The sequence below is a fragment of the Prunus mume genome, linkage group LG4 (genome assembly GCF_029339155.1).
Source record: "Prunus mume cultivar Tortuosa linkage group LG4, ASM2933915v1, whole genome shotgun sequence".
Taxonomy (NCBI): domain Eukaryota; kingdom Viridiplantae; phylum Streptophyta; class Magnoliopsida; order Rosales; family Rosaceae; genus Prunus; species Prunus mume.
Window position 1 is genome coordinate 3,051,655 of NC_142701.1, and position 24,079 is coordinate 3,075,733.

Genomic DNA, 24,079 nt, shown 5'->3' on the forward strand with positions numbered 1-24,079 from the left:
TCCACATGGTTTGCTGTAGAAGATTTGTTGCGGCCCCCACCTCTTTTTGAGTTGTGATTACCTCCTCCTGATTTGTGTAGTCTATGCCATGAAGGATAGCTGATAGGATTTTTAGTACCTGCGCAAACAGGGTTAAAATCATTGAAAATACTTGCAAGAATACAAGGTAATTGTAGTATAAATGCTCATGCAAGGTCGTTGTTCCCAAAGATTGTTTGACTAATCTGTAATTAAACTAACTCTTAATTAATAACTAAAATAGATTTTATCAAAGATTTGAAGTTTATGAATTTGAAAAAGATTAAACTAACAGTAAAAGAAATTTGAAAGTTGGGAAATAATAACAGCAAAGAAGAAAAACGATTTCTTTTTAAAGACTAACAATTTAGAGAAAACTAGGGCTTAGCCAACACCGTCGCAATCCTATGCAATTCTATCAAATACTTATGAATTTCCACATATATGCTTTGAAGGTTAGGTTTTCCTAATGCATATTTTCCTTGTGATGTTCAAGCGAAAACGTAATATCTAACATGCAATCCGTCTGTGATGTTCAGATCAAATATAAACATGCAAGACTCATTAAGCTTTGTGAAAACCCTTTGCAAAACCATGCAACCCTTAAGAGCGTGATGTTCGCCTTAAGTGAACTTACAATTACTAATCACAAGAAGCCCTCCTCAATTTCAGGGTGATGTTCCAACAGAAATTGCATCAAATTACTTGTCTACATATCCTAATGGTGATCAATCATTAAAATAGATAGATAGTTTTAAACACAGTGATTAATAATTCAAAGCAAACATGCATCCATTCATAAGCAAATTAATAAAACTACATATTCATGCTAAGGCTTACGGCCTCGCCCTAGCAAAGGGAATTAGTTACACATAATCATAATTGAAATCCAAGAAAATATCATTTGAATGAGTAAGAATGAAAACACCTGAAAGTAGCGAAAATCCAAAACCCTAGCAATCGCTCCAAAAGCCAAAAAGAAGTTCTAAAAGGAGACCGCTAAATTGCAGTGAAAAGAAGCTTAAATACCTCCTAAAACCTAGCTACCCAATCCCCACAAGGAAATTAAGTTAAAATAAAATCAGACTAGGAAATAAAGTCCAAATTGGATTAGGAGAATCTGCCCAAACCTGCCCAGCCACGTTTTGGTCTCAAATCTCCTCCAAATCTGGCCCAAGATAGCTCGTTTTAAAGATAAAAATATTCCGAACACTTCTCCAGAAGGCCACGAACCCATCCGAGGTCATCTTGGGCTCCAAAAACGCAATATAAGCCCAAAACGTCACTATTCCAGCACTGCACATCGCTCCTTCATTTATTCACCAGGAAATCATCGCTTAGTGTAAAAGTCTGATATTTTGATATGATCAAGCTAAGTGACTCACGTACGTCCTCCAACTGGAATTACTCCAAAATTCGTCCATTTGATTATGTTTTGCTCCAGAGAGAGTCGAAAGTCCTATATTGAAAATATAATTCAAAGTATCAAAATTCTTCCAAAATATTAACCAAAATATACTAAGAATAGGGTTAAATATATAATATAAAATCGACTCATCAATAGCCACGCAATTTCCAACAGCTTTCAACACATGGTTTGTGTCCCCACAATGAGAACAAAGCTGCGATTGTTGGTTGAAACTGGAGTTGTGTAGCAACTGATTGGGCCTGGACTACTGATGTTGTTGGCTAATGTTAGGTCGTTGATTATTGTTGGCCTGTTGTTGTTCCTGACTAGATCGCACCACCATCGCTGCACTTTCAGCTACAACCCGTGCAGAACCTAATTCTCTTTGTTTTTCCTCTTGCGAAACCAACGCATATGCTCTACGAAGGCTTGGCAAAGGATTGATGAGTAAAATCTGCCCCCCTTACCGCACTATAGGATTCATTTAAACCCATTAGGAATTGCATGAGGGCATTGCGTTCCTCTTTTTCATGATGCTTCTCCATAGCACCACATGAACATGTCGGCGAATCGTTGTAGGAAGACAATTCATCCCACAACCCCTTCATCTTGGTGAAATAGCCAGTGATAGACATTTGCCCTTGATGGAGAGAAGCAATATCTCGTTGTAGTTGGAAAATCCTCGGTGCGTTGCTTTGAGAAAATCGCTCCTTCAAGTCCTCCCAAATCTCATGTGCCGTTGTCGAGTAGATGACGCTATGGGCGATCTCAGGTTCAATGGAATTAAGGATCCATGAAAGCACCATATCATTACACTATAACCAGCGAGAATAATGATCTGGATTGCTCTTTTCGACTGTATTTGCACGGTCCCTTCAACGAACCTTAGCTTATTTTTTGCGCCAAGGGATAAGCGAATTGACCGGCACCACGTTGTGTAATTATCTCCGTTTAGGAGTTTGGGAACAAGTACCTTGCCCAGATGGTCACTGTGATGAACAAAAAAAGGATTGCTGGCATCATTTGCACCACCATCCTTGGAGGCACCATAACCTCCATCTCTCTTCATAGGCTTGCTCTGCTCGTCGTCTCCCATGGAGAAGTAGCAAAACAAGAAAAATTATCTAAATTGCTGCTTAAAGAGAATGGCAAAAGGAAAAAACACAAGAGCTAGGGTTTCTCCTGCTCTTATACCATGTGAAATTGATATAGAAGATATTGTGCCGGAATAATTATTCTATTGATTGTACAATATTCTTATAGGGAGAATGCAAGCCTAACTAGGAAAATATACACAGCCTAACTAGGAAAAGAATTGTACAGCAATTCTAGGAAAAGTCAAACAATTACAAAGAAGGTTTTCCTATTCTAGTTCCCGTAGAATCAGGTATTGATTACTTTCCAACACGATTGCACTTCAATTTAGTCTGGTGTGATATATTTTGGTTATAAATTTATGTTCTTTGAGCTATTGGTATGGAGTAAAGCTTGGGAAAACTCTTCAAGTGGGAAGAGAACTCAGAAAAGCACGGGGAAGAATAGTGGTCTTTTGCTGATCAGTTTGCACAACCACTGCTCCGAGACCGATTCGAGCTGCATGATTTTGTTCACAAGGGATCCATCTCCACTCTAGTGAATCAAACAAGGAAGCCAACCCTTCTAATTGCAATCACAATGGGTAAGATAGTCCATGCCCCATTTGCCATACCCCCTCCATTGATATATTTTGACTAAAAAAGAGAGATGAAAAAAATCGAACATTGAGGAGATGAAATGAGAAAGAGAAAGATGAGTGGTATCTTGTTTCTCTGTTCTCAAATGGCAGTGCAAAGTTAGATATGGGAATTTTTTTTGGAAATAGCTAAAAATGCCACATATTTTATAATTTTTTAGAGAAAATACCACCCCTCCCTTAAAATTTTAAAACTACCACATATAAATACATCTTTATTGTAGACTGATTGCACCCATATCACTTTTTCAGAAATTGGGTTCTCTCTCAACTCTCTTGGCTCCGTCTCTCTCTTGGCTGCGTCTGTCTTTGTCGCCACTCTGGCGCAGCTCTCTCTCGTGTAACTTTCTCTCTCCGACGCAGTGGTCTTCCTCCCTTTGCAGTGTGTGTTCATCCAAGCTTAACTCCACGGTTCACATCCACAAGGTACTGTTCATCGTCCTTTTCTTAGAAATTTGGGGTTTTTGTGAATTTGGTTTAGGGTGTATGGATTTGTATGAAATTGGTTTAGGGTTTTAGGGTTTAAGGGTTGCTTTGAAATTGGTTTAGGGTTTATGGGTTTCTATGAAATTGGTTTAGGGGTTTATGGGGTTGTATGAAATTGGTTTAGGGTTTAGGGGTTTCTTGGTACACCACATCTTTCTTAACCTTTAATTATGCTGAGCGTTGGTTTTTAGATGCTTGTATTAACTACAAACTTGCATTCTCTTTCGTTAAGTGGAATGAATTTGAGACGTGTGCTATATTTTAACCCAAGCAATGACATTCTCAGCCTGTATAACTATCTAATAATATATATTATATTATGGCATGAGTTCGTCCGAGTGATTAACGGTGTTTATCATGTTTGCATCTCATGCCTTAACTCCCTTGGTTCTCTTGGGCTTATGACTTGGGAATTCACTGTGCTCCTTGATTATGTCAGGAACTCCTTTATATGAAAATGCAGACATATAAGCTTTGCTGGAGGTGCTTTATATGGTAATCCGGCCTTTTTGATAGAGCTAGTTGGTTTAGTTATTATGTGTAGCAAGGTCAAATCATTTCCCGATTCTTCGGCCCTGTTGTACATTGTGAAGTGTAATATTATACAATCTACAAGCGATGGCTAATTGCCTTACAAGCAGTGGCTAATTGCCTTACATGGCCCTATTGTACATTTCGAAGGTGAACTATTTCGTACACCTCATATATAAACATAGTTCCTCTTTATGGAGGTATAACAGTTTACTTGTTTGAAACGAAGTGTTCGTTTCCATTGAATGCTGCTCATTTTTGTATCCATTGTTAACATTTAATCTCTGTGATTTTCTTTGAAATTTATGTGATATAGGTATATTTCATTTCCTGCACTGGGAATCTGTTAGTGGACTTAGTGAAGCATACAGCTTTCTTAAGATTTCTCAAATTAGTTTTGACTTTGTTCCTTTTAAATAATTTATGCAGCAATTCTACTTTTCTGCTTAGGATTCTGTTGTTATTGGAATTTGGAACCTCTTAATGTTTAGAAAGGGGTAAGACATACTTTACCCCCATGAACAAATGTGAAAAATCACTTAACACGCTTCCACCACAATATTAGAAAAATAAGTCCTTCGTTTGTTCAGAATTTTTCATTAATAGCTATTCTGTTAGTATATTTACCATTAGTACAGTTTTAGGGCCAAGTTCATATGAGCAGATGACTAATTTGAAATATGTAATCGATCATTTTGCCCTATGACTCAATCTTTGAAACATTGGTGTCGACATCACACTTTTGCGCGACGCATAATATTTTTCGTCGCACAAAATCAATCTTTCATCTCGCAAGAATGTGCCGACATCAAACTTTACGCAACGAACACTATTTTCGCCGGCAAAAAAAATTTCCCCTGCAAGTATTTTGGTGCCAAAAAAAAAATTCCCTCGTTTTCTTACGCGATGATAAATTATGTCGTCGTGCTAACTTGTCTTTTGCGACGAAAACTTTGGTCGAATAATTTTTTGCCCCAAATAACGGGACCCATTGTTTTCTGTCCACCTTTACGCGACGAAATGTCCAACCGTCGCACTAGATTCTCTTACGTGACGCTTTTTCTCGTCGCGCAAGTGTTTGGTGCCAACCCGGGTTTTTTTTCTCACTTTGTGCGACGAATAAATTTTTTGTCGCACTAAGACATTTTGCGCGATGAAAAATTTGGTTGCGCCAGTTTTCAGTGGTTTGCTCGACGAATATTTTTTTCCATCGCTGTAGTGCATTTTGCGCGACGAATTCATGTTCGTCGCGCAAATCGTAAAACGTAGTAATGATATATATATAGCTTCAATTGTGAGATTGCTCAAAATATTAGCCGTTAAAAGACAAACTGTCAATAACAAAAGCATCTTATCGATACAAAATCGATCCTTTAAGAAAGGATTTCCATATATGTACATACATATGGTTAAAGTTTTTAATTAGACTATTATGGTGCATATGAATATATACTTCAATCTATATTATTAGAAGAAAAAGAAAAACACATGCATTTTGTGTATTTGTACTTATTCTGGATCATTACAAGTAGATATCATATTTGTTTTCAGTTAAAACTTTGGATCTAGCTTTGATCTAATACTTTGTATTTTGTTTTAATACTTTCTGCGGACAATTTAAAAATTATGGATGAGCATTAATATCATATGATTAAAGGGAAACTAAGAAAAAATATTGAAAAACGTGCAGGTTGACATTAACGGCGAGAAGCAATGGACGTGAAGCTTAGAGACCACGTCCATGTTCCTATTTTTCCATCTGGAATGTCACCTAAATCTTATGATGATCATTTTCATGACTATATTTCAAACATAATACTTGAAAAATATCCAAAAGACAAACCACTATGGGAAGTTCATATAATCAAGTACCCAACAAGCAGTGCAGCTGGTAACCTAATATTCAAGCTTCACCATGCCCTTGGTGATGGCTACTCCTTTATGAGTGTCTGCTTTCTTGTCTTCAAAGAGCTGACAATCCTCCAGTTAAGTTTTCCTTCACGCCGGGGATCACAGCGGGGTGGTGACAGTGAAAGTATTTTAAGGTGGGTGTCTGAGACTTTTGCCTCTGTTTTTGACACCGTGAAAGATTTCAGCTGGAACTCTTTGTTTCAAGATGATCGCACACCAGTAAGATTTGGGAATTATGGAGTTGAGTTTCTGCCAATGACGGTATCAAGCATGACATTCTCCCTTGATGAAATCAAACTTATCAAGACCAAGCTCAACGCGGTAACAAACTTATCAAGCATGACATTCTCTCAACTTTTTCACACTTAGTAACAAACTTTAATTACCACCCGATATTTTCATCTCAATCATATATTTTGGGAAATCACAATCCCTTCTTTTCACCATTTATTATCCCTACAAGAACACTACATGGCGTTGAGATTATCACGCCAAGAAATGACCCCTAAACTTAAAGCCGAGAGTTTGAAATTTCTCATCCAAGAAAATAAGATACACTTGTTAGATGTCATATAACGACCTATCATCCTACCATTAACCACCAAAGACCAAGTCACGTGTTAGTACTAAATGAGAAGGTGGCTACACGGAAACCCATTAAATGGTGACCTTAAATATGGAAATCTATTAAATGGTGAACTTAAATAATTTTGTACAACGTTGTACGTACTGACTTCTTTCATGTACACTACTACACAAAAGGAAAAACACGACCGGAATTCACCGTCGTGTATTCTGTTTTCAAATGGTCGTGGAATCCACCGACATCTTTTCCATAACAAAACCTCTCTCGTATGGCACCTGATCTAGTTTGTCTTTGCGAATTAATAACCACCCAACTCACCGAAGCAAGTTCAAGTGGCATTGTTTTATACAGATGTGTTAGAGCTTTGGGTGATCTTCGGGCCAAGCATTGTCAGCGCCATGTTTGTAGGCCGTTGGTGGTTCTGGGTCGACCTCGTCATTAATGCAGCTTCATCAAGGTTTGATTCATCTACTACCTCCCTGGTTTGACTCAACCCCACCCATTTATTCTCTCTCTCTCTCTCTCTCTCTCTCTCTCTCTCTCTCTTCACCACTAGTTGATGGTTGGTAGTGGTTTGATTGGGAGATGATGGTCATTAGTAGAGGTGTCAAGTGGATCAGGTCAGCCCGAGCATGGCCTAGCACAGCTCATATCTTTGAGCAGGCTAAGACGAGGTAATCAGGCCTAATGGGTTGTGACGGCTGGTTTAAAGCTTCTTTAGTACATTATATTTATTTTAGAGAAAAATAATACATAATATTATTACATTTATATCTTAAATTTAAGTCTATTTCTTTTCTCTAATATATTAAAATTTAATGTTTTCTTTATAAATAAAATAATGATTTTGTTTTCCAAGTTTCAAATTTTAAAATTCAAACAATAATCTAGTCATTTTCAATTTAAATGTACTTTAAATAATTTTATTGGCCTCTTTTTCAACAAATAATAAATCTTGCTTGTATATACATACTTGTAAATATAAAAAAAATAAATAAATGAAATTGTAAAAGAAATTACAAAAATAAAATGTAATACATAAGTCAAATTTGGTGTGGGCCCATCTCGTCTCGTTTAGTGGCCCGATACGAGCATGGTCCGAGCTCATATGGGCTAGAGCCAAAATTGATGATTTTCATAAATAGATGGGCCTGACACGACCCGTTTATTAAATGGACTGACTCTAAACGAGTAGAGCCGAACTAACTCCGCACGCCCATTTGACACATCTAGTGATTAGACTAGGTTATGGTGGTGATGTGGATTGAGTTTTTCCAGGTTATGGTGGTTTGAAGAAATGGATTTGCCTTTTTGTGAAATGATGGTTGAGATATGAACTTCTTTTTCCATGATATGATTTGTTTGTTTGTTTGTTTTTTTTTTTTCCCAATCTCTTTTATTCTTGTTTTTATGTAGTTGCAATTTAGCTTTTCCTCATTGAAAGGAAAATTGAATGACATTTCTTTGCTAAGTTCTTGGTTATGAGTAAAAAAGCCTACATAGGTTTTAGGTGTCGAACTGGTGTGCACGTATACTATGCCAATTTGCCAAAGGTTCGACTTTCGTGTTCAATGTCTCCAATAGTATCTCACTCTGAATTCAGCCAAAGGGTAAGTCCTTATCACAAGGAAGTACACAAGGCACACCGAAAGGGTTCGATTTCCAGAAGTTAGATCCATATCATAATCATCCTCATTTTGCACTTTTGACATGTCGTGGCTGCTATGCAAAGCCCACACATCACACCAAGAATGACGCTAATTGTCTAGATTCCGGGACAAGGCTCCACCTCACCGAGATTATTTTTAAATCCACACACTTCTAAAAGAAGAAGGGGTGCATTTTTGCTCACCACTTTAACCCTAGGTGTATCCTCACCACCCCTGCCAAAAGTTGACACATGTCCATTGGTTTAACTATAGTTAATTCTTTATTTTTTATTTATTTGATAACATTACTATGAGAGAGAAACAATACTTCAATAAGATTTTTCCTGATTTACCCTTATTAACCTAGCAAACTTTCCACCTTTCTAAATTAATTAACAACTACCCAAATAAATAATTGGCAATTGGCTTTATATCCCGTGCTTTGATATGAATATCAATTCACAGGCTTCAATACTTTGAAGAACACACCCAGATACTTTGAATCTCAATTGGCTTTAGTTAACTCCTTTTATACACGCCCAAAAGTTACACTGCTCTTCAATATATTATTACGTTGCAATTTCTCAATATCCTTGAACCTGTTTTCTTTCTTCAACCGATGAGTTAATTATGATGTTGCAAGTTCTGGACTAATTAATTCTGGTTTTATTATTCTAAATAAAGCTTACTCCATAGGAGCAAAATATATTGGAGTTGCAGAAATTCCAAAAACGATGAAGGAACCAAGCTCTGCAATAATACCCTTCATTGTCTCATTCCTCTGGCTCTACAGTACGGTTCATTCTATCATTCCTTTCTATGCTAGTCTTGATCCACCAGTAAAGATGATACCAACATCATGGACTAAAAAAACTAAATAACGCAGAGCAATCACGAAAGTATAAAAAATAATCAAGCAATACAAAGTACTATAAAAAAAAAAAAAAAAGCAGCATAGATTATTACATATCTTTCACTGAACAAATGGAGGAAGCTTGCAATTGAAGATCAGCATAGATTATTATTTGGGGAGTTGTTAATTAATTTTTAAAAAGTGAAAAGTTTGCTAGGTTAATAAGGGTAAATCAGGAAAAATCTTATTGAAGTATTGTTTCTCTCTCATCATAATGTAATCAAATAAATAAAAAATAAGAATTAACTATAGTTAAACTCATGGACATGTGTCAACTTTTGGGAGGGGTGGTGAGGGTACACCTAGGGTTAAGGTGGTGAGCAAAAATGCACCCAAGAAGAAGAACCAAAGTTTGCAGCCTCTTAATAAATGAAATTAATTTTCAACGATCTGTGCAATTAATTTGCTTGAGATTTTCCCCAGATTTTTAGATTTGTCTAATCCTCTTAGAAAAGGTTTTGCCATTAATTAGTCTGATGATTCATGCATATATATAATTCATGCCAAATCAAAATGGGCCCCTTTGTACAGGGAAATGTTAAGGAACATGCATATAGTGAGTTTTGCATTTCATTTAAAAAAATACGTGCGTACAGTGGTCAGCCTGGACCTCCTATAAATATGCAAGCGAAAAATAACGAAACTACAACTTCTAATTGAGTTACCTAGAGCTCAAGAAAACACATATATAAATTAGATAAGAAGAAGAAGAAGAAGAAGAAGAAGAAGAAACGTAGGATGGAGTATGAGGTGCATGGAAATGAGCCCGTGAGTCCTACTGGGCAATGCCTCAACAGCTCTGTGCTATCCATGTCAATTCTTGGTGTTTTGGAATTTGAGATTCCAATCAATGAATCGAAGATCTTGTCATTCCTTCAGGATGTCTTCCTCAATATCAGCCCTCGATTCTCTTCCATCATGGTTGTTTTTTTACCTCTCTATTCTTTTCTACCGTAAACCCTAGTGTGTGTGTGTGTATATATATATATATAGCTTCAATAACAAAGGCATCTTATCGATACAAAATAAGAAAGGATTCCCATATATATACATACATATGGTTAAATTTCTTAATTAGACTATTATGGTGCATATGAATGTATACTTCAATCTATATTAGAAGAAAAAGTAAAACACATGCATTTTGTGCATTTGTACTTATTTTGGATCATTACAAGTAGATATCATATTTGTTTTCAGTTAAAACTTTGGATGTAGCTTTGTTTTAATACTTTATGCGGTCAATTTAAAAATTATTGATGGGCATTTTATCATATGACTAAAAGGAAACTAAACAATATTGAAAAACGTGCAGGTTGACATTAACGGAGAGAAGCAATGGAAGAGGGTTGAAGTGAAGCTTAGAGATCACGTCCATGTTCCTATTTTTCCATCTGGAATGTCACCTAAATCTTATGATGATCATTTTCATGACTATATTTCAAACATAATACTTGAACAATATCCAAAAGACAAACCACTATGGGAAGTTCATATAATCAAGTACCCAACAAGCAGTGCAGCTGGTAACCTAATATTCAAGCTTCACCATGCCCTTGGTGATGGCTACTCCTTTATGAGTGCCCTGCTTTCTTGTCTTCAAAGAGCTGACAATCCTCTTCCATTAACTCTTCCTTCGCGCCGGGGATCGCAGCGGGGTGGTGACAGTGGAAGTATTTTGACGTGGGTGTCTGAAACCTCTGCCTCGGTTTTTGACACTCTGAAAGATTTCAGCTGGAACTCTTTGTTTCAAGATGATCGCACACCAATAAGATCTGGGAATTATGGAGTTGAGTTTCTGCCAATGACAGTATCAAGCATCACATTCTCCCTTGATGAAATCAAACTTATCAAGACCAAGCTCAACGCGGTAACAAACTTATCAAGCATAACATTCTCCTAACTTACCTAGTTCGTTTTCATTATTTTTTTACCCTTATTTTACTTTACTAATTTTCACACTTAGTAACAAACTTTAATTACCAGCCTCATGTCCTCTTTCTCACCCACCCAATATTTTCATCTCAATCATATTTTACCTAGTACGTAACACCACATGGCATTGTGATTATCACACCAAGAAATTACTCCCAAGCTTAAAGCGGAGAGTTTGAAATTTCCCATCCTTTAAAACAAGATACACTTGTCATATAACGACCTATCATCCTACCATAAACCACCAAAAACCAAGTCGGGTGTGAGCACTAAATGAGAAAATGACTTTCGCCTAAAAAATAAAATAAAAGAGAAACTGACTACACATAGGCATTATTTTTGCGAACATCATTTCAGGTACACAGTTGTACCGTACGAACTGACTTCTTTCATGTATCTCGTGTTTAACATTGTTTTTTTCCTTTTTGTGGCAGACGGTAAATGATGTGATATCTGGAGCACTGTTCTTTGCCACTCGACTGTACATGCAAGAGAAGAGCCAAAAATCAAGCACTGCAAGTTGCACGGCCTTGGTTTTGGTCAATACCAGGATCACTCATGGTGATTACAAGCCGATCAAAGAGATAATCAAACCGGATTCCGAGATGCCGTGGGGGAACCGAATGGCCTTCATGCCGGTGACCATGCCCAAGTTAACTGAATTTTCAAACCCACTGGACTTCGTGTTCAAAGCACAAAAGCTTATAAAGAGGAAGAGAAGTTCTTTTGCTGTTTACATTAACAACAAGATGTCAGAAATCGTGAAGAAAATTAGAGGCTATGAGGTGGCCATCATTCCCAAATAAAGAAAACATAATTAATATCCATTGACATCCGTGACCTAAAATGAGGTGGCTAAAAACACTGTTGGCTTAGATCCTAATATAACTAACACATGATTATTTGTACCTATGGTGCCCTTAGATCCTAATAGTGCTTTTAGCCAACTCATCTATCACATAATACCAATCACTATTAATTTTTTTTCTTGTAGCGTAGTGTATTTGTTTTCCTACATACTTAGATAGAAGAATATATAACATAATGTATTCTTCCTTTGGAATTGGTACCGGTGTTGTAGGGAGCATCAAGATACATGCACAGCAGATTGAAGAACTCGAGCTTCATGATATCAAATATGATAGGGCCAACGGAGCAAATGGCTTTGGCGGATCATCCAGTTAGAGGAGTTTACTTTATGGTGTTAGGTATCCCGCAGGTATGTGGTTAATACTTATTACTGTCTATTTGCGGAATTTTATCGTGTGTCAATTATATTTCTCATTTCTCTTAGAATACACATCACATAATCACAGTGATCCGCAAGATAAATATTATATGTAACCAGCTTGATATTAGTCTTTTTTTATTGCGACTTGCGATGGGCTGTGACATTGTGGTTGGGGATGGGGTGTGCTGGTACTTATAGGTTTTTTCCTAATTTTGGTGAGTCCTTCCCATGTTCGGTCCTTGGATAGTTGTAGAACAACGGAAATCTTAATCATATCGTCTATTCATGTTACAACACGTGCACGGGTTATACCACATAATCGTATTCTAGTATCATACAATCAGTTTCATAGTCTGATTGCAATGTTTCGATTAATGGTTTTGCAGGACCTTATCATAACAGTAGTCAGTTATATGGGAAAGCTGAGGATTGCCTTCGGAACTCAAAAGGGCCTTATTGATCCTGAGAAATTCAAGGCCTGCATGGAAAATGCCTTTAAGATGATACTTGAAGCCACAGACAATATTCCTACACAGACAGTGGTAGATCCAGGGATTTTTCAGGGGAGGTGCAATATTTAAAAGGCTAAAAATTTGCAAAGGACTCCACAAGGTCCAAGGTTCAAGTTTAATATCCATGTAGACTTGCGGACATATTAGAAGCGCCTCTCCGCCGTTTGGCTTCGTTTAATTATATCTGAATTGTGCTCAGTGAAATAAAAATTATGTTAATCTATGCTATTTTAATATGTTTGTGTGGTTATGTATAAAAGACCTCGATTTGGCTTCGTTTACGATCATATCTGAATTGTGCTTAGTGAAATAACAATCACATTAAATCTTTGTTATGTTATGTATGCTCGTTTTTGTTATGTATTATAGGGGAATAGTATAGAGAAGTAATGTGAGAAGCATAAAAAGATAATTGAATTTTCTATCTCAATTTGTGTTCTTATTCAACTTTGGTATCCATGTTTACCAGCTTATAAATGATGGAGAACTCATAACCATTTAAGACCCACTACCTCACCATTTCTTTTTCGCTAACTCTCCACCATCAACATTTCTTTAATCTATTTGATCCATCATGATCCCTTCACTGCCCACCATGAATACATTAACCTTCTACTTACCTCATTGCCCATCATAAATCTGTCGTCCACTCTTTTTGCAAAGACACACCATTACGACATATTTCTTTCTCCATATCTTTCAAAGAATATGTTTTCATTTTCTTTAGCCTTAACTAGAGTTTTTGGAATTCACTACAAAGAAAACTTAATTTAACTCTTTGAACGAGAATGAAAACAAATTGTGATGGTGTGTCTTTGCAAAAAGGGTGGGCAATGACAGGTATGTGGAAGGTTAATGTATTCATGGTGGGTAGGGAAGGGATTAAGTGATGAATTAAATGGATTAAAGAGATGTTGATGGTTGAGAGTAGTGGAAAATAAATGGTGAGGATAGTGGGTGTTAAATGGTTATAAATGCTATGGAATAGGCTCTTTTCATTAGCGGTTTTGTCTTCTATATATTCTCCCTATTTACTTTTCTTTTATAATTACAGTAATCTCAAAATTAATTTTTTAATAAAGTTCGCGAACAATTCTCTTTACAATTTGCTTGAACGTGGACAAATCGATATCTTCATCTTTTATGTTTTCCACTTCCAATGTAACTCCTACACACAAAAATATCGTAATAAGTTCAATATAGAAAGTTCATAATTTCAAATGGTGAGAATAAAATAAAACAAAAGGTGAAATTATCATTATTAAGTCAAAATTATATTATCAAATCTCTAAAAGAATATTAAAAAGATGTAATTTGAGACTCTCATCACACGCACATGTTCCCAACACCTTTGATGCCCATAAGGGCCAAATAAGTAATGATTTAGGAGTCACGACCCAAATTTCTAACCCATAAAAATAAAACTAAACTAAAATCAAAATCAGAGCATGAATGAGAATACATTTTAACGCTAAAGGAAAAAATTGTTGTCCTTTAATGCTAGATTTAAATAGGCCACAAACCCAAACTAAAGTCAACACTAAACTAATAAATTTAGAGTCAAATGTTAAAAAACAAAAATAACAAAAAGGAATCCAACTCTCTGGAGTCACTCACTAGAAGTAAACAAATAACATAACACAACTACATGTTTGGAAGCTCCTCGCCTCTAACTGCTAAATAGCTACTCTTTAGGATGAACCCCTACATGAAAGGTGTACCGGGTCACAGTTGAATTTTTCAAGTTGGTGGTGAAATGTCGAAATGCAAAGTAGTTAGATTGAAGAGAAGGATCTTAAATATTAATTAACAAAACGCTCTTTCATAGTAGAGCACAAAATAGTACAATTCCCAATTGTCCACAACGCGTTTATATTTTTTGAAAACACTCCATCATAACAAAGTTACAGATGCTATACTAAACAAATATATTATTCTAAAATCACTATAGATTAATGCCTACTGACAACTCCTTAGGTGTGTTGATGCTCTTTTTTGGAGAGGGTCAACTTAGAGAAAATAAAAGGGATTTGCCTTCAGCAGGGAAAGGGTTTGGACCTTCAATGAAGGCTAGCTTGCAGAAAACAAAAATGGGAGAAACAATCTATAGGCTTCGGACACCGGTGTGGTGCCGGCTGAAGGCTCTCTGATGCTTAAGTCAGCTAAGTAGGGTAATTTTTGCAGAGTAATAGTAAAAGGTAGAAAAGTAGTTACCCCTCTTACTAGGGTATGTTCCCTTTTTATTTCCGATGTGGGACTTTGTGCAAGTCGTCGCGGTGGTGACACGTGTCATGAGAATTAGGTCTAGCAGTTTGTGGGCTTTGGCAGTCGGGAGTTTCGGCGGGTGCTTGGCACATCGAAAGAGTGTCTTCCTTCGGCAGGAGAGAAGGCGTGTCTGCCTTGGTGCTAGTTGCTTTGAGACTGGATATGCTCGGTTGATTATGGTGTAAACAATAGTCCCCTAAGTTCGCAGTCAAGAAGTGACTTCTGGGTTGGGAACTTGTAAGCTTTTGCGTGATCATGACCGAGCATTCCAGGTTCAGTGGGAGCCGTAGGGCAGTCCCTAGTCCCCCAAGTTGTCAAGCTAGAAGTTGCGTTAACACTTGGAAGGTATGATAAAAGCTGTGTTAGCCTCAGTGTTTGTTGGTAGCTGGGTACCTTTAAAAGAAAAGTAGACTGGGGTTTTTGAAGTTTCGGTAAGAAAATCTGTGGGCCTCAATGATTGTTGACTTGGGTCCTATCATTTGGTAACGAAGTGATGGTTTTGGGCAGCAAAGGGTTGGGTCCCAAAAGATTGGGTTAAAGCTTGAAAGAGAAAAGAATATAGGGGGGTGCGATGTGAACCTCCCTTTAGTTTCAATGTCCAAGACATCTCATGTTGAAAAATAGGGTGCTGGGCCCTTGGTGTATTTGTTTACTTGGGAAAGGCTCAGGCCTTAATAGAATTGGGCCTCTGGCATTCGGTGAAGGCCAGGGAGGCCTTATTGGCTGAGCCATTTTGTTGTAGTATACCCCTGGACCTTTGGCAGGTTTCAAAAAGTATGGGAAAGGGGCTAGGGTTGTAGCATTTTGTGAGGTTATATATAAAAAAAAAAATTTGTAGCTCCTGCCGTTCGGCAAGGTGAAAATAAAAAGGGGCTAGGTACTTGGCATGAGTTAGGTTTTGTGTGGCTAGGCCCTTGTGATATTGTAGCTGGGACTTTGTACCTTCGGTAAGGAGGACAAGATTGGGATAGAAGGGCTAGGGCTTGGTCTTTTAGAGGGGAGTATATAAATAGGTTTCAACAGCTCTTGCCGTTCGGCAAGAGATAGCTGAGGCTTGTTTTTGTAGCAGAGTCTGGTTTAGGAAATTTGAGCTTCCTCTTCCTTCGGCAAGGCTGAGCTAAGGCCATTTTGAACTTCCTTCCTTTCTACTGAGTTCCTTGTGAATTTGAAGTCGGGCTAAGAGGTAGCTGCAGGTTCAAAGGAGCCGAGATCGGGTGCTTTGGGCAAAAAGAGCTGGATCGTGAAGACATTAAGTCTTCTGGGCCCTCTCGAACGGTCCGTGCACACCACTTGGCCCGATCTCCTTCCGAAGTCTGGACAAGGGCTGGGGTGAGAGGAAGGAGCCTGGTCTTCGAGACGAGCCGGAGCTGAGTTCGTGGCGTCGTCACCGTTTGTTCGTGGAGGGGTTTCCTTCATCTTCATGCAAGTCTCATTTGGTCCCAATCTTTATAAGTCTATGAATGTGTATACCAAAGACTCTCTAAATCCTATTTGAGAGAAAGATAAGGTTTTCATAACCTTGAAGCGAATCTTGAAACCAAAAACGGCGTTCAAGTAAAAGGAGTGGTCCTTTTGTTGTTGGCTCTCCCTTTGATGTTGATTCTCCACCTTGTAGCTCTCCAAATAGGTATAAAGATATGCACCTCCCTAAAGCTCTTCACCAAGGATTGAATGGGATGAGAGAATGAGTAGACAACAAGTGAAGAGTGGTGCTAGCACCCTCACTTGATGTGATAGATTAAAGGGGTTAGGGAGAGAGAGCTTGATGTTTTCTCTCTTCCAATTTCACAAACTTGAAAACCCTAGGATGATAGGATTCCATAGCTACACATTTATAGGATCAAAAATGTCACAAGAGTGACAAAAATGCCGCCAAACCCTAGTGTAGCCAACCCCCCCTCTATGTGTGTCATCTTTCGCTATCTTGGTCCAACACATTAATCCTATAATGTGTCACATATGTGGCTAAGTCCATATGGTCAAATCCCTTTTGAATTTCCAAGTCATATGGGACCTTTAATTAAAGTTTCATAACTTTAAGTGAATAATTAAATTAATGTAATAATCAATTTAATTACTCTAGTGACTTGACTAATTCAATCACTCACTTGTCTAACGAGTGTTGGTCCCGGTCATCCTTAGTTGACCGTGTCAAGTGTCGGGTCAACCGTTTGACCTTTGACTTTTGACTTTCACATTGACTTTGACCAAGTCACAAAATCATTCATTCTTTTCATAATTTCCCAATCGATCCCTTTTCGGTGTGCAATCTTATAGGTTCTAATTAGCAAGGCAGTAGGTATGAATGATTCACTCTGAATCAAGTGTGAATTGTATCCCTCTATACAATTCTCCCCATTGGCGTAATCTAATTATAATTAGTCCTTACAGGGCTTCCATAAGCCATGAGTGACACCTATCAGTATGTCATGGCCACCCAAGGTAAAAAGAATTCATTTAGAGAACCTAGTAAATTTGTGATTACAATGTAATTCGATCATTCTCTAATTCAATACTTTATGTCATATTCTCTAGATTATATGATTCAATTTGATGAACGTTCCTGTTTCAATTTCCATCCAATACTTTGGTCAAAGATTCACGAATAATATCTTTAGAGTACTCTCTCTTCGTACTAAGAGAAGAGATTCCTTGTTGTACATTCACCTGTCTCTGCGTACACACTGAGATTCCTGAAGAACACATCATTTTGATATGATCGTATAGTGCTCTCGAAGAGAAACAACTTATACACAAGACAACTGTGATGTCTTAGGTCTAAGGATTAATTTGCATAATCACAACTTATAATTCTTTGTTTTACACTTGCGAGTAAGACTTCCATACAAGAATTCTAGAGTTGATTGCGTTCAGTGGACTCCATCTTCTGTAGAGCACCTACACATCTGTCTCAGTGTTTCTATACGAATGACTTGAGACTAGTCATCCTCCCAATTAAGTAGACATAATATGTACCAGTCTTTGCGGGTCACCATTGTCCAATTAGTGATCCTATGACCAAGAACATTTTAGGATACGATATTTATATGTATGGAAAGGTTTCGTGCATCTAACTTCTTTAGACTACTTTACATTTATATCTTAATCCATGGACTTGTTACTTTGTGTACATTATGTATCTAAAGCAATGTTCTTGCCCCTTTGATTATTATATATTATTTTCTTAGAGTTATCCATTTTATATTGGCTTATAATCTAACATTCCAAATCTACACTTTTTGGAGTGTTAAGATACTTGGTTGGTACAGTGCTTGGACCAATTACTGCACTCTAGAAAATGACCATTGTATCTTTCCTTGGAGGCCCCATGGACTGAAGTTTGTCTCCTCAAACAAACCTCAGGAAGCAAATTTTGGCCATCTACTATTCTGTTACTTTACTCACCCTGTACATCTTAGAAACCGACTTCCGTGACCCATCACAGTGGTCCAATATGGACAATGCCAAGACTGAGGAGTTGGTGATCAAGCTTGAGGAATCTCTGGGTTTTTCAAGCCTCGAGTGTAACAACCCGATCCTAAATTATTAGTCAAACATTAAAATATTGAAGGAAAAGACAATTTTACTCCGGAAATATTGAAATGATTTAAGAGTTGACTTTTATTTGGGGGAGATTAAATAATTAAAATAAAAGGAAATAAATTTAAATGAAAAAAATGAAAAAGATTTGAATTAATTAAGGTTTTTGAAAATTAAATATATTATTTAATATAAAAAGGGGCAAAAAGGTCATTTTAAGTTCGGAAAGGAATTTGGAAATTTTGGTTAGACCTTTTCGTAGAGCATGTCGAAACGAGTCTGTAGACATGTAGTGGACTCGAATCGAAGTTGTAACGAAGAAATGGCGATGAAAAGAAGTTCAGTGACATAATTGTAAATATTTCGAAGTTCAATTTTTTTTTAAACCCAGAATTTCTGCAGTTGGGGCAGCTCGACTAGCTGACTTCCAAAGGTGATATCTCTCAACTCCGGCCACCAATTGAAGCAAGACTAGTCCCGTTAGAACCAACACACTTCCCTCTTCCATCCCCAGCCTTTCGCTCCCCCGATTCGCCACCGTAGTCGCTGGAAACAGCCAAGAAACAGTCGGTGTTGGACAGTTTTTTTCGTAAACTTTCGCCGGCTCGTTCTCCCTCCTCTGGCCGCCGTGTCATGCGAGTGAGGTATGCTTTCTCACCTATTTTTCATGATCTAACTGATGATTGGGTAGGATTTGATCGATTTTTAGCCTAGGTGGTTCGATTTATAACCTTAAGTTTGGTCAGTTTTAAAATCGAAATTCCGGCCTCTTGTGGACATTTTTTTGGGTAGGTCCAAGAACTAAAGTGGTTCCAAATAGGGTGTTTTACATAGGGTAAGAAGCTGGGTTTCCCGTTTTGAAGATTTCCGGTTGCCGGAATTTGATCAAGCCACCCACGCCTGGTGCGTATGGCGGCGTGTGGGCAGCATAGTGAAGTCATTTTCAGAAACTAAAATGATCTGTTGGTCCTCACAAGCGCATAGGAATTCGCGGATATCAATTCGGACAACGTTTGAACCCCGAACGGATCTCGCATATTGTGTGATTTCCGGGTTCAATACGTTTGAACCGTTGGATCGTAGTCAATTTCTTATAGGTTGAGCTATGTAATTCCAGGATTGTGTAGGATTCATTGGATTGTGAATCGAAGTCTCGTATACTCCGAAAAGGCCAACCCTAGGGCTAGGTTTATAGTAACCGTCTGATCGTGCGATCGTGAGTAATCCGACCGTCCGATCGAGACCAGACTCTTGGGACATAAGTCTTGAGTCCAGCGAGGCTTACAGAGCGGACGTGTCACCATTGGTGCCACGAGAAATTGATGGTTATGGCTTGCCTTGCATGAATTGTTGAAGTTAAATATTTTTATTTATATGCTACTTAGTTGAATATGTTAAAGGATATGGAAAGTAAGAATTGAGATAGTTATCGGATTGAATGGTAGCAGGATTTTAAGATAATGAAGAATAGTGTTATAAATGCTTTTATTTCTTCAATTGATTATATTGCCATGCGAGAAATGCCAGGAAGCTTGAAACAGAAAGTTGAGATGAAATATGAGAACTACGTGTAGCTTGATCCCTTAGTAAGGGTATGTAGGCACCCTATGGTTACAAGGTGCAACCACGAGTTAGAATGGTTGAGATTGCCAATGTATTATTGTTGTTCCAAAAGTTGAGATGAATTTTATTAGCAGATTGATAATTTAATTTGTTGCAGCCTAAGGCCAAAATGATATGATGCTTAATTTCTTTTTTATATAATTCGATACATGTTGGCAGTTGTGATATATATATATATATATTTAAACATATATGTTCAGTGTACAAGGGAGACTCTACCGAATTTTTGGCGAGGTCCTTTGAATTTCATTTAATCTCGAGTTAAAAGGGCAATTTAGCCTTTGTGCTTAATAGCCAGGTGTGTGGACACTCACGGGTTTGGTTTGGATTCCAAAGTGGAATTTGGGTCAGGTCCTGTCATCGAGAGTGGTCCAAAGTTGATTGGGGCAATCATTGCCAACAACGTACCAAACAAGGGTGCCATAAACAATATCCTAATGAAAGCTTGGGAAAGTTTTGGTGAGGCAAATAGTCTCGTCTTTTTAGTAAGAGGGCTCGGTATCAGTATGATGTTGAAAATATCACAGGATTCATCACGGATTACGAGGAATTCGGTCTGTCTCAACCTAAGCGTGGCCCACGTGCCGCCACAAGCATGTGTGGCTTGAGAAAATTCCGGCGACCACCAAATTCTCAAATCATACAACAATACCTATACCTACGTGATCAGGATAACGAGTGAAGCAAATTTTGTTCTTGGACCATGGCCAAAAAGTGGGCGGAACTTGCCAGAATTTCAAGCCAAAAACTGGCCAAATCTTTGAATTGTAATTTGAGTTTCAAAACTCAAAACACGATCCTAATCAACCCAACCATCAGCTAGAGCACGTTGAAAGGATGAGAAAACATACCTAGATCGACAAAAATGGTGGCTGGAGGTGGTGGTGGTGGCCTAAAAGAGTGGCGGCTATTTCCACCAAAAACAAAAAGGGGGTTGGGGTCTGTTTGTGTGAAAGAGAGAAGAGGGGGAGCGGGAGAGATAGAGAAATCTAATTTTAAAAAATCCAACTTATGAAATATTTATGGTTGTGCCATTGCACTTTTGTCCACATAGTGCCTCGTGATTGGTTGCCAATATATTTGTTCCCACAACTTACACATCACATGCACACCTCTTACACATCATATGTGCACAAATGAACAAGAAATTACAAACAACAATATTTCACACGCACATTAAAAAACAAGGAAATACCAAAAATTTGTTCCGACAACAATATTTCACACGCACATTAACAAACAAGACCTACAAGTCTTTTCATTTGGTATGTATGCCCAGGGCCTTTCTCCATTGCGAATTACATTGATGCGGATTCAATACAGATTTCTATTTTGATCTGTTAGATGACTTGGGCGGTGGAGATTTAACACAACAAACAAGACATAAAAAAATATCAATATCTGACTTCGCACCGCCATTTGAGAACCAGAGAAACAATAGACCACTCAACCCATGCTTTCTCTTTCCCATTTCATCTCCTCCATGTTCGATTTTTTCAGCTCTCTTTTTGAGTCAATATATATAAGGGATTCAATAAATAATGACATAAAAGAAAGAAAAAAAGCCCATAAATTATTGAAAAAATCAGCTCAAAAAACTCATCTCAGAAATCATTGTCTAAGAAGCAAACCCCTGTTTCAGACCCAAAAAAAAAAAAACCAAACCCAATTGTGTTAGAAAAAATAAAAATAAATAACGAGAGAAAAATTAACTCTTTGTTTTTGGAGAAGCTTTTGTTTGCTGTCAGCGATTTGTAAAATTGATATAGAAGATATTGTGCCGGAATAATTATTCTATTGATTGTACAATATTCTTATACAGGGAGAATGCAAGCCTAACTAGGAAAATATACATAGCCTAACTAGGAAATGAATTGTACAGCAATTCTAGGAAAAGTCAAACAATTACAAAGACGGTTTTCCTATTCTAGTTCCCGTAGAATCAGGTATTGATTACTTTCCAACACTCCCCCTCAAGTTGGAGAGTGAATATCAAGAACTCCCAACTTGCCTAGCATGGATAAGAAGGGATCTTTTCCAAAGGGTTTTGTGAACATGTTTGCTAGCTGATGTGAAGAAGGTATGAACTTGGTAGAGATTGCACCATCCTATATCTTGTCTCTGATGAAGTGACAATCCATCTCTATATGATGAGTTCTGTCATGAAAAACTAGATTAGCAGCAATGTGTAGTGCAGCCTTGTTGTCACAATGAAGAATTGACGCTTCTGGATGTGGAAGATGTAGGTCACGTACCAAGCTTCGTAGCCAATTGAGCTCGCAACATGCTCCTGTCATAGCTCGATATTCTGCCTCTGCAGAAGATAATGAGACAGTTTTTTTATCTCTTAGTCCTCCAAGAAATTAATGAATTCCCAAGAAATACGCAATAACCAGTCGTGGATCTCCTCGTCAGGAGGACACCCTGCCCAATCAGAATCACAACAAGCATGTAGCTTCAAGTTACTTCCAACTGAAAAAAAATAGACCTTGCCCTGGTGCATTTTTAAGATACTTGAGTATTCTAAGAGCTGCCTCCATATGCGGCATTCGGGGTGCATGCATAAATCGACTAAGCACATGTACTGCATATGTGATGTCAGGCCGTGTGATGGTGAGATATATCAGACGCCCTACCAATCTTCTAAACTGAGATGGATCTTTGAGTAGATCACCTGCATCAGAAAGTTTGGTGCCCTGTTCCATGGGAAAGGCTACCGGTTTTGCTCCCAAAATGCCACTGTCTTTGAGTATGTCAAGGTTGTATTTTCGTTGTGAAATACGTATGCCCTGTTTTGAATAGGAAACTTCAATCCCTAAAAAATACTTGAGATCTCCAAGGTCCTTTATTTTGAAACGTGATGGTAGAAATTGCTTAAGTGATGAGATTGCCTTTTGATCATTCCCAGTTATTAGTATGTCATCAACATAAATCAACAAGGCTGTAAACGGTGTAACTTTCTTGCATGTAAAAAGAGAATAATCTGCCTTGGATTGGATAAACCCAGTAGCTAGAACAGCTTCAGTGAATTTGGCAAACCATTGCCTAGATGCCTGCTTGAGCCCATAGAGTGATTTGTTGAGGCGACACACAAGATTCTCTCCCTGTCGCCGGAGACCAGGAGGAGGTGACATGTAAATTTCTTCATGGAGGTCCCCATGCAGAAAAGCATTGTTAACATCTAACTGGCTAAGGGACCAATTTTGAGCAGCGGCGATAGCAAGCAAACAGCGTACAGTAATCATCTTGGCCGTGGGTGAGAAAGTATCATGATAATTAATCCCCTAAGTTCACAAGGCGAGCCTTATAGCGTTCGATGGAACCGTCAGAACGGTGCTTGATTTTGTAAACCCATTTACAACCAATGGGTTGTTTGCCGGGGGGCAAAGTAGTGAGCGTCCATGTGTTGTTGGACGTTAAGGCCTCAAGTTCAGAGCGCATAGCTTGTTGCCAATTGGGATCTGCAGCAGCCTCTGTAAAGCAAGAAGGTTCCACACTACTATTGACAGTTGCAATAAAAGAAAGATGTGAAGGTGAGTAATGATGATATGAAATAAAATTACAGAGAGGATAACGAGTACCTTTGGGCAGGATCGGCAATGAGGAAGACAATGATGTGGGTCTGGGCATTAGGACGTGATTAAGAACATAATCTTTCTGCCAAATAGGAGCTTGTTTGGAACGCTTTCAGAGACTCGACAGGTGGATTGGTAGAAAGAGGAGGAGTAGAAAGTGGAAG

The 24,079-nt window shown here is 38.0% G+C and overlaps 2 protein-coding genes across 2 annotated transcripts; both read left to right on the forward strand.

Annotated features, from left to right (window-relative positions):
* Positions 1–5,888: 5,888 nt before the first annotated feature.
* Positions 5,889–6,455, forward strand: LOC148917667 (wax ester synthase/diacylglycerol acyltransferase 10-like). The gene has a single exon (XM_089049923.1). It carries the CDS (start codon positions 5,889–5,891, stop codon positions 6,453–6,455), a length of 567 nt encoding a protein of 188 aa, XP_088906049.1.
* A 3,492-nt stretch (positions 6,456–9,947) lies between these two features.
* On the forward strand, positions 9,948–13,307 carry LOC103328377 (wax ester synthase/diacylglycerol acyltransferase 4-like). Its single transcript, XM_008230768.2, has 5 exons — positions 9,948–10,155; positions 10,550–11,104; positions 11,604–11,954; positions 12,251–12,388; positions 12,787–13,307. The coding sequence occupies exons 1-5, from the start codon at positions 9,973–9,975 to the stop codon at positions 12,979–12,981; spliced, it is 1,422 nt and encodes a 473-aa protein (XP_008228990.2). The 5' UTR covers positions 9,948–9,972; the 3' UTR covers positions 12,982–13,307.
* Positions 13,308–24,079: the final 10,772 nt, after the last annotated feature.

What these genes read in the sequence shown, in the direction of transcription:
- LOC103328377 (XM_008230768.2), top strand. Translation starts at nt 9,973, where the DNA reads ATGGAGTATGAGGTGCATGGAAATGAGCCCGTGAGTCCTACTGGGCAA. An exon ending in CTCGATTCTCTTCCATCATG is followed by an intron (nt 10,156 to 10,549) that starts GTTGTTTTTTTA and finishes AAAAACGTGCAG; the next exon opens with GTTGACATTAACGGAGAGAA. An exon ending in TCAAGACCAAGCTCAACGCG is followed by an intron (nt 11,105 to 11,603) that starts GTAACAAACTTA and finishes TTTTTGTGGCAG; the next exon opens with ACGGTAAATGATGTGATATC.
- LOC148917667 (XM_089049923.1), top strand. Translation starts at nt 5,889, where the DNA reads ATGGACGTGAAGCTTAGAGACCACGTCCATGTTCCTATTTTTCCATCT.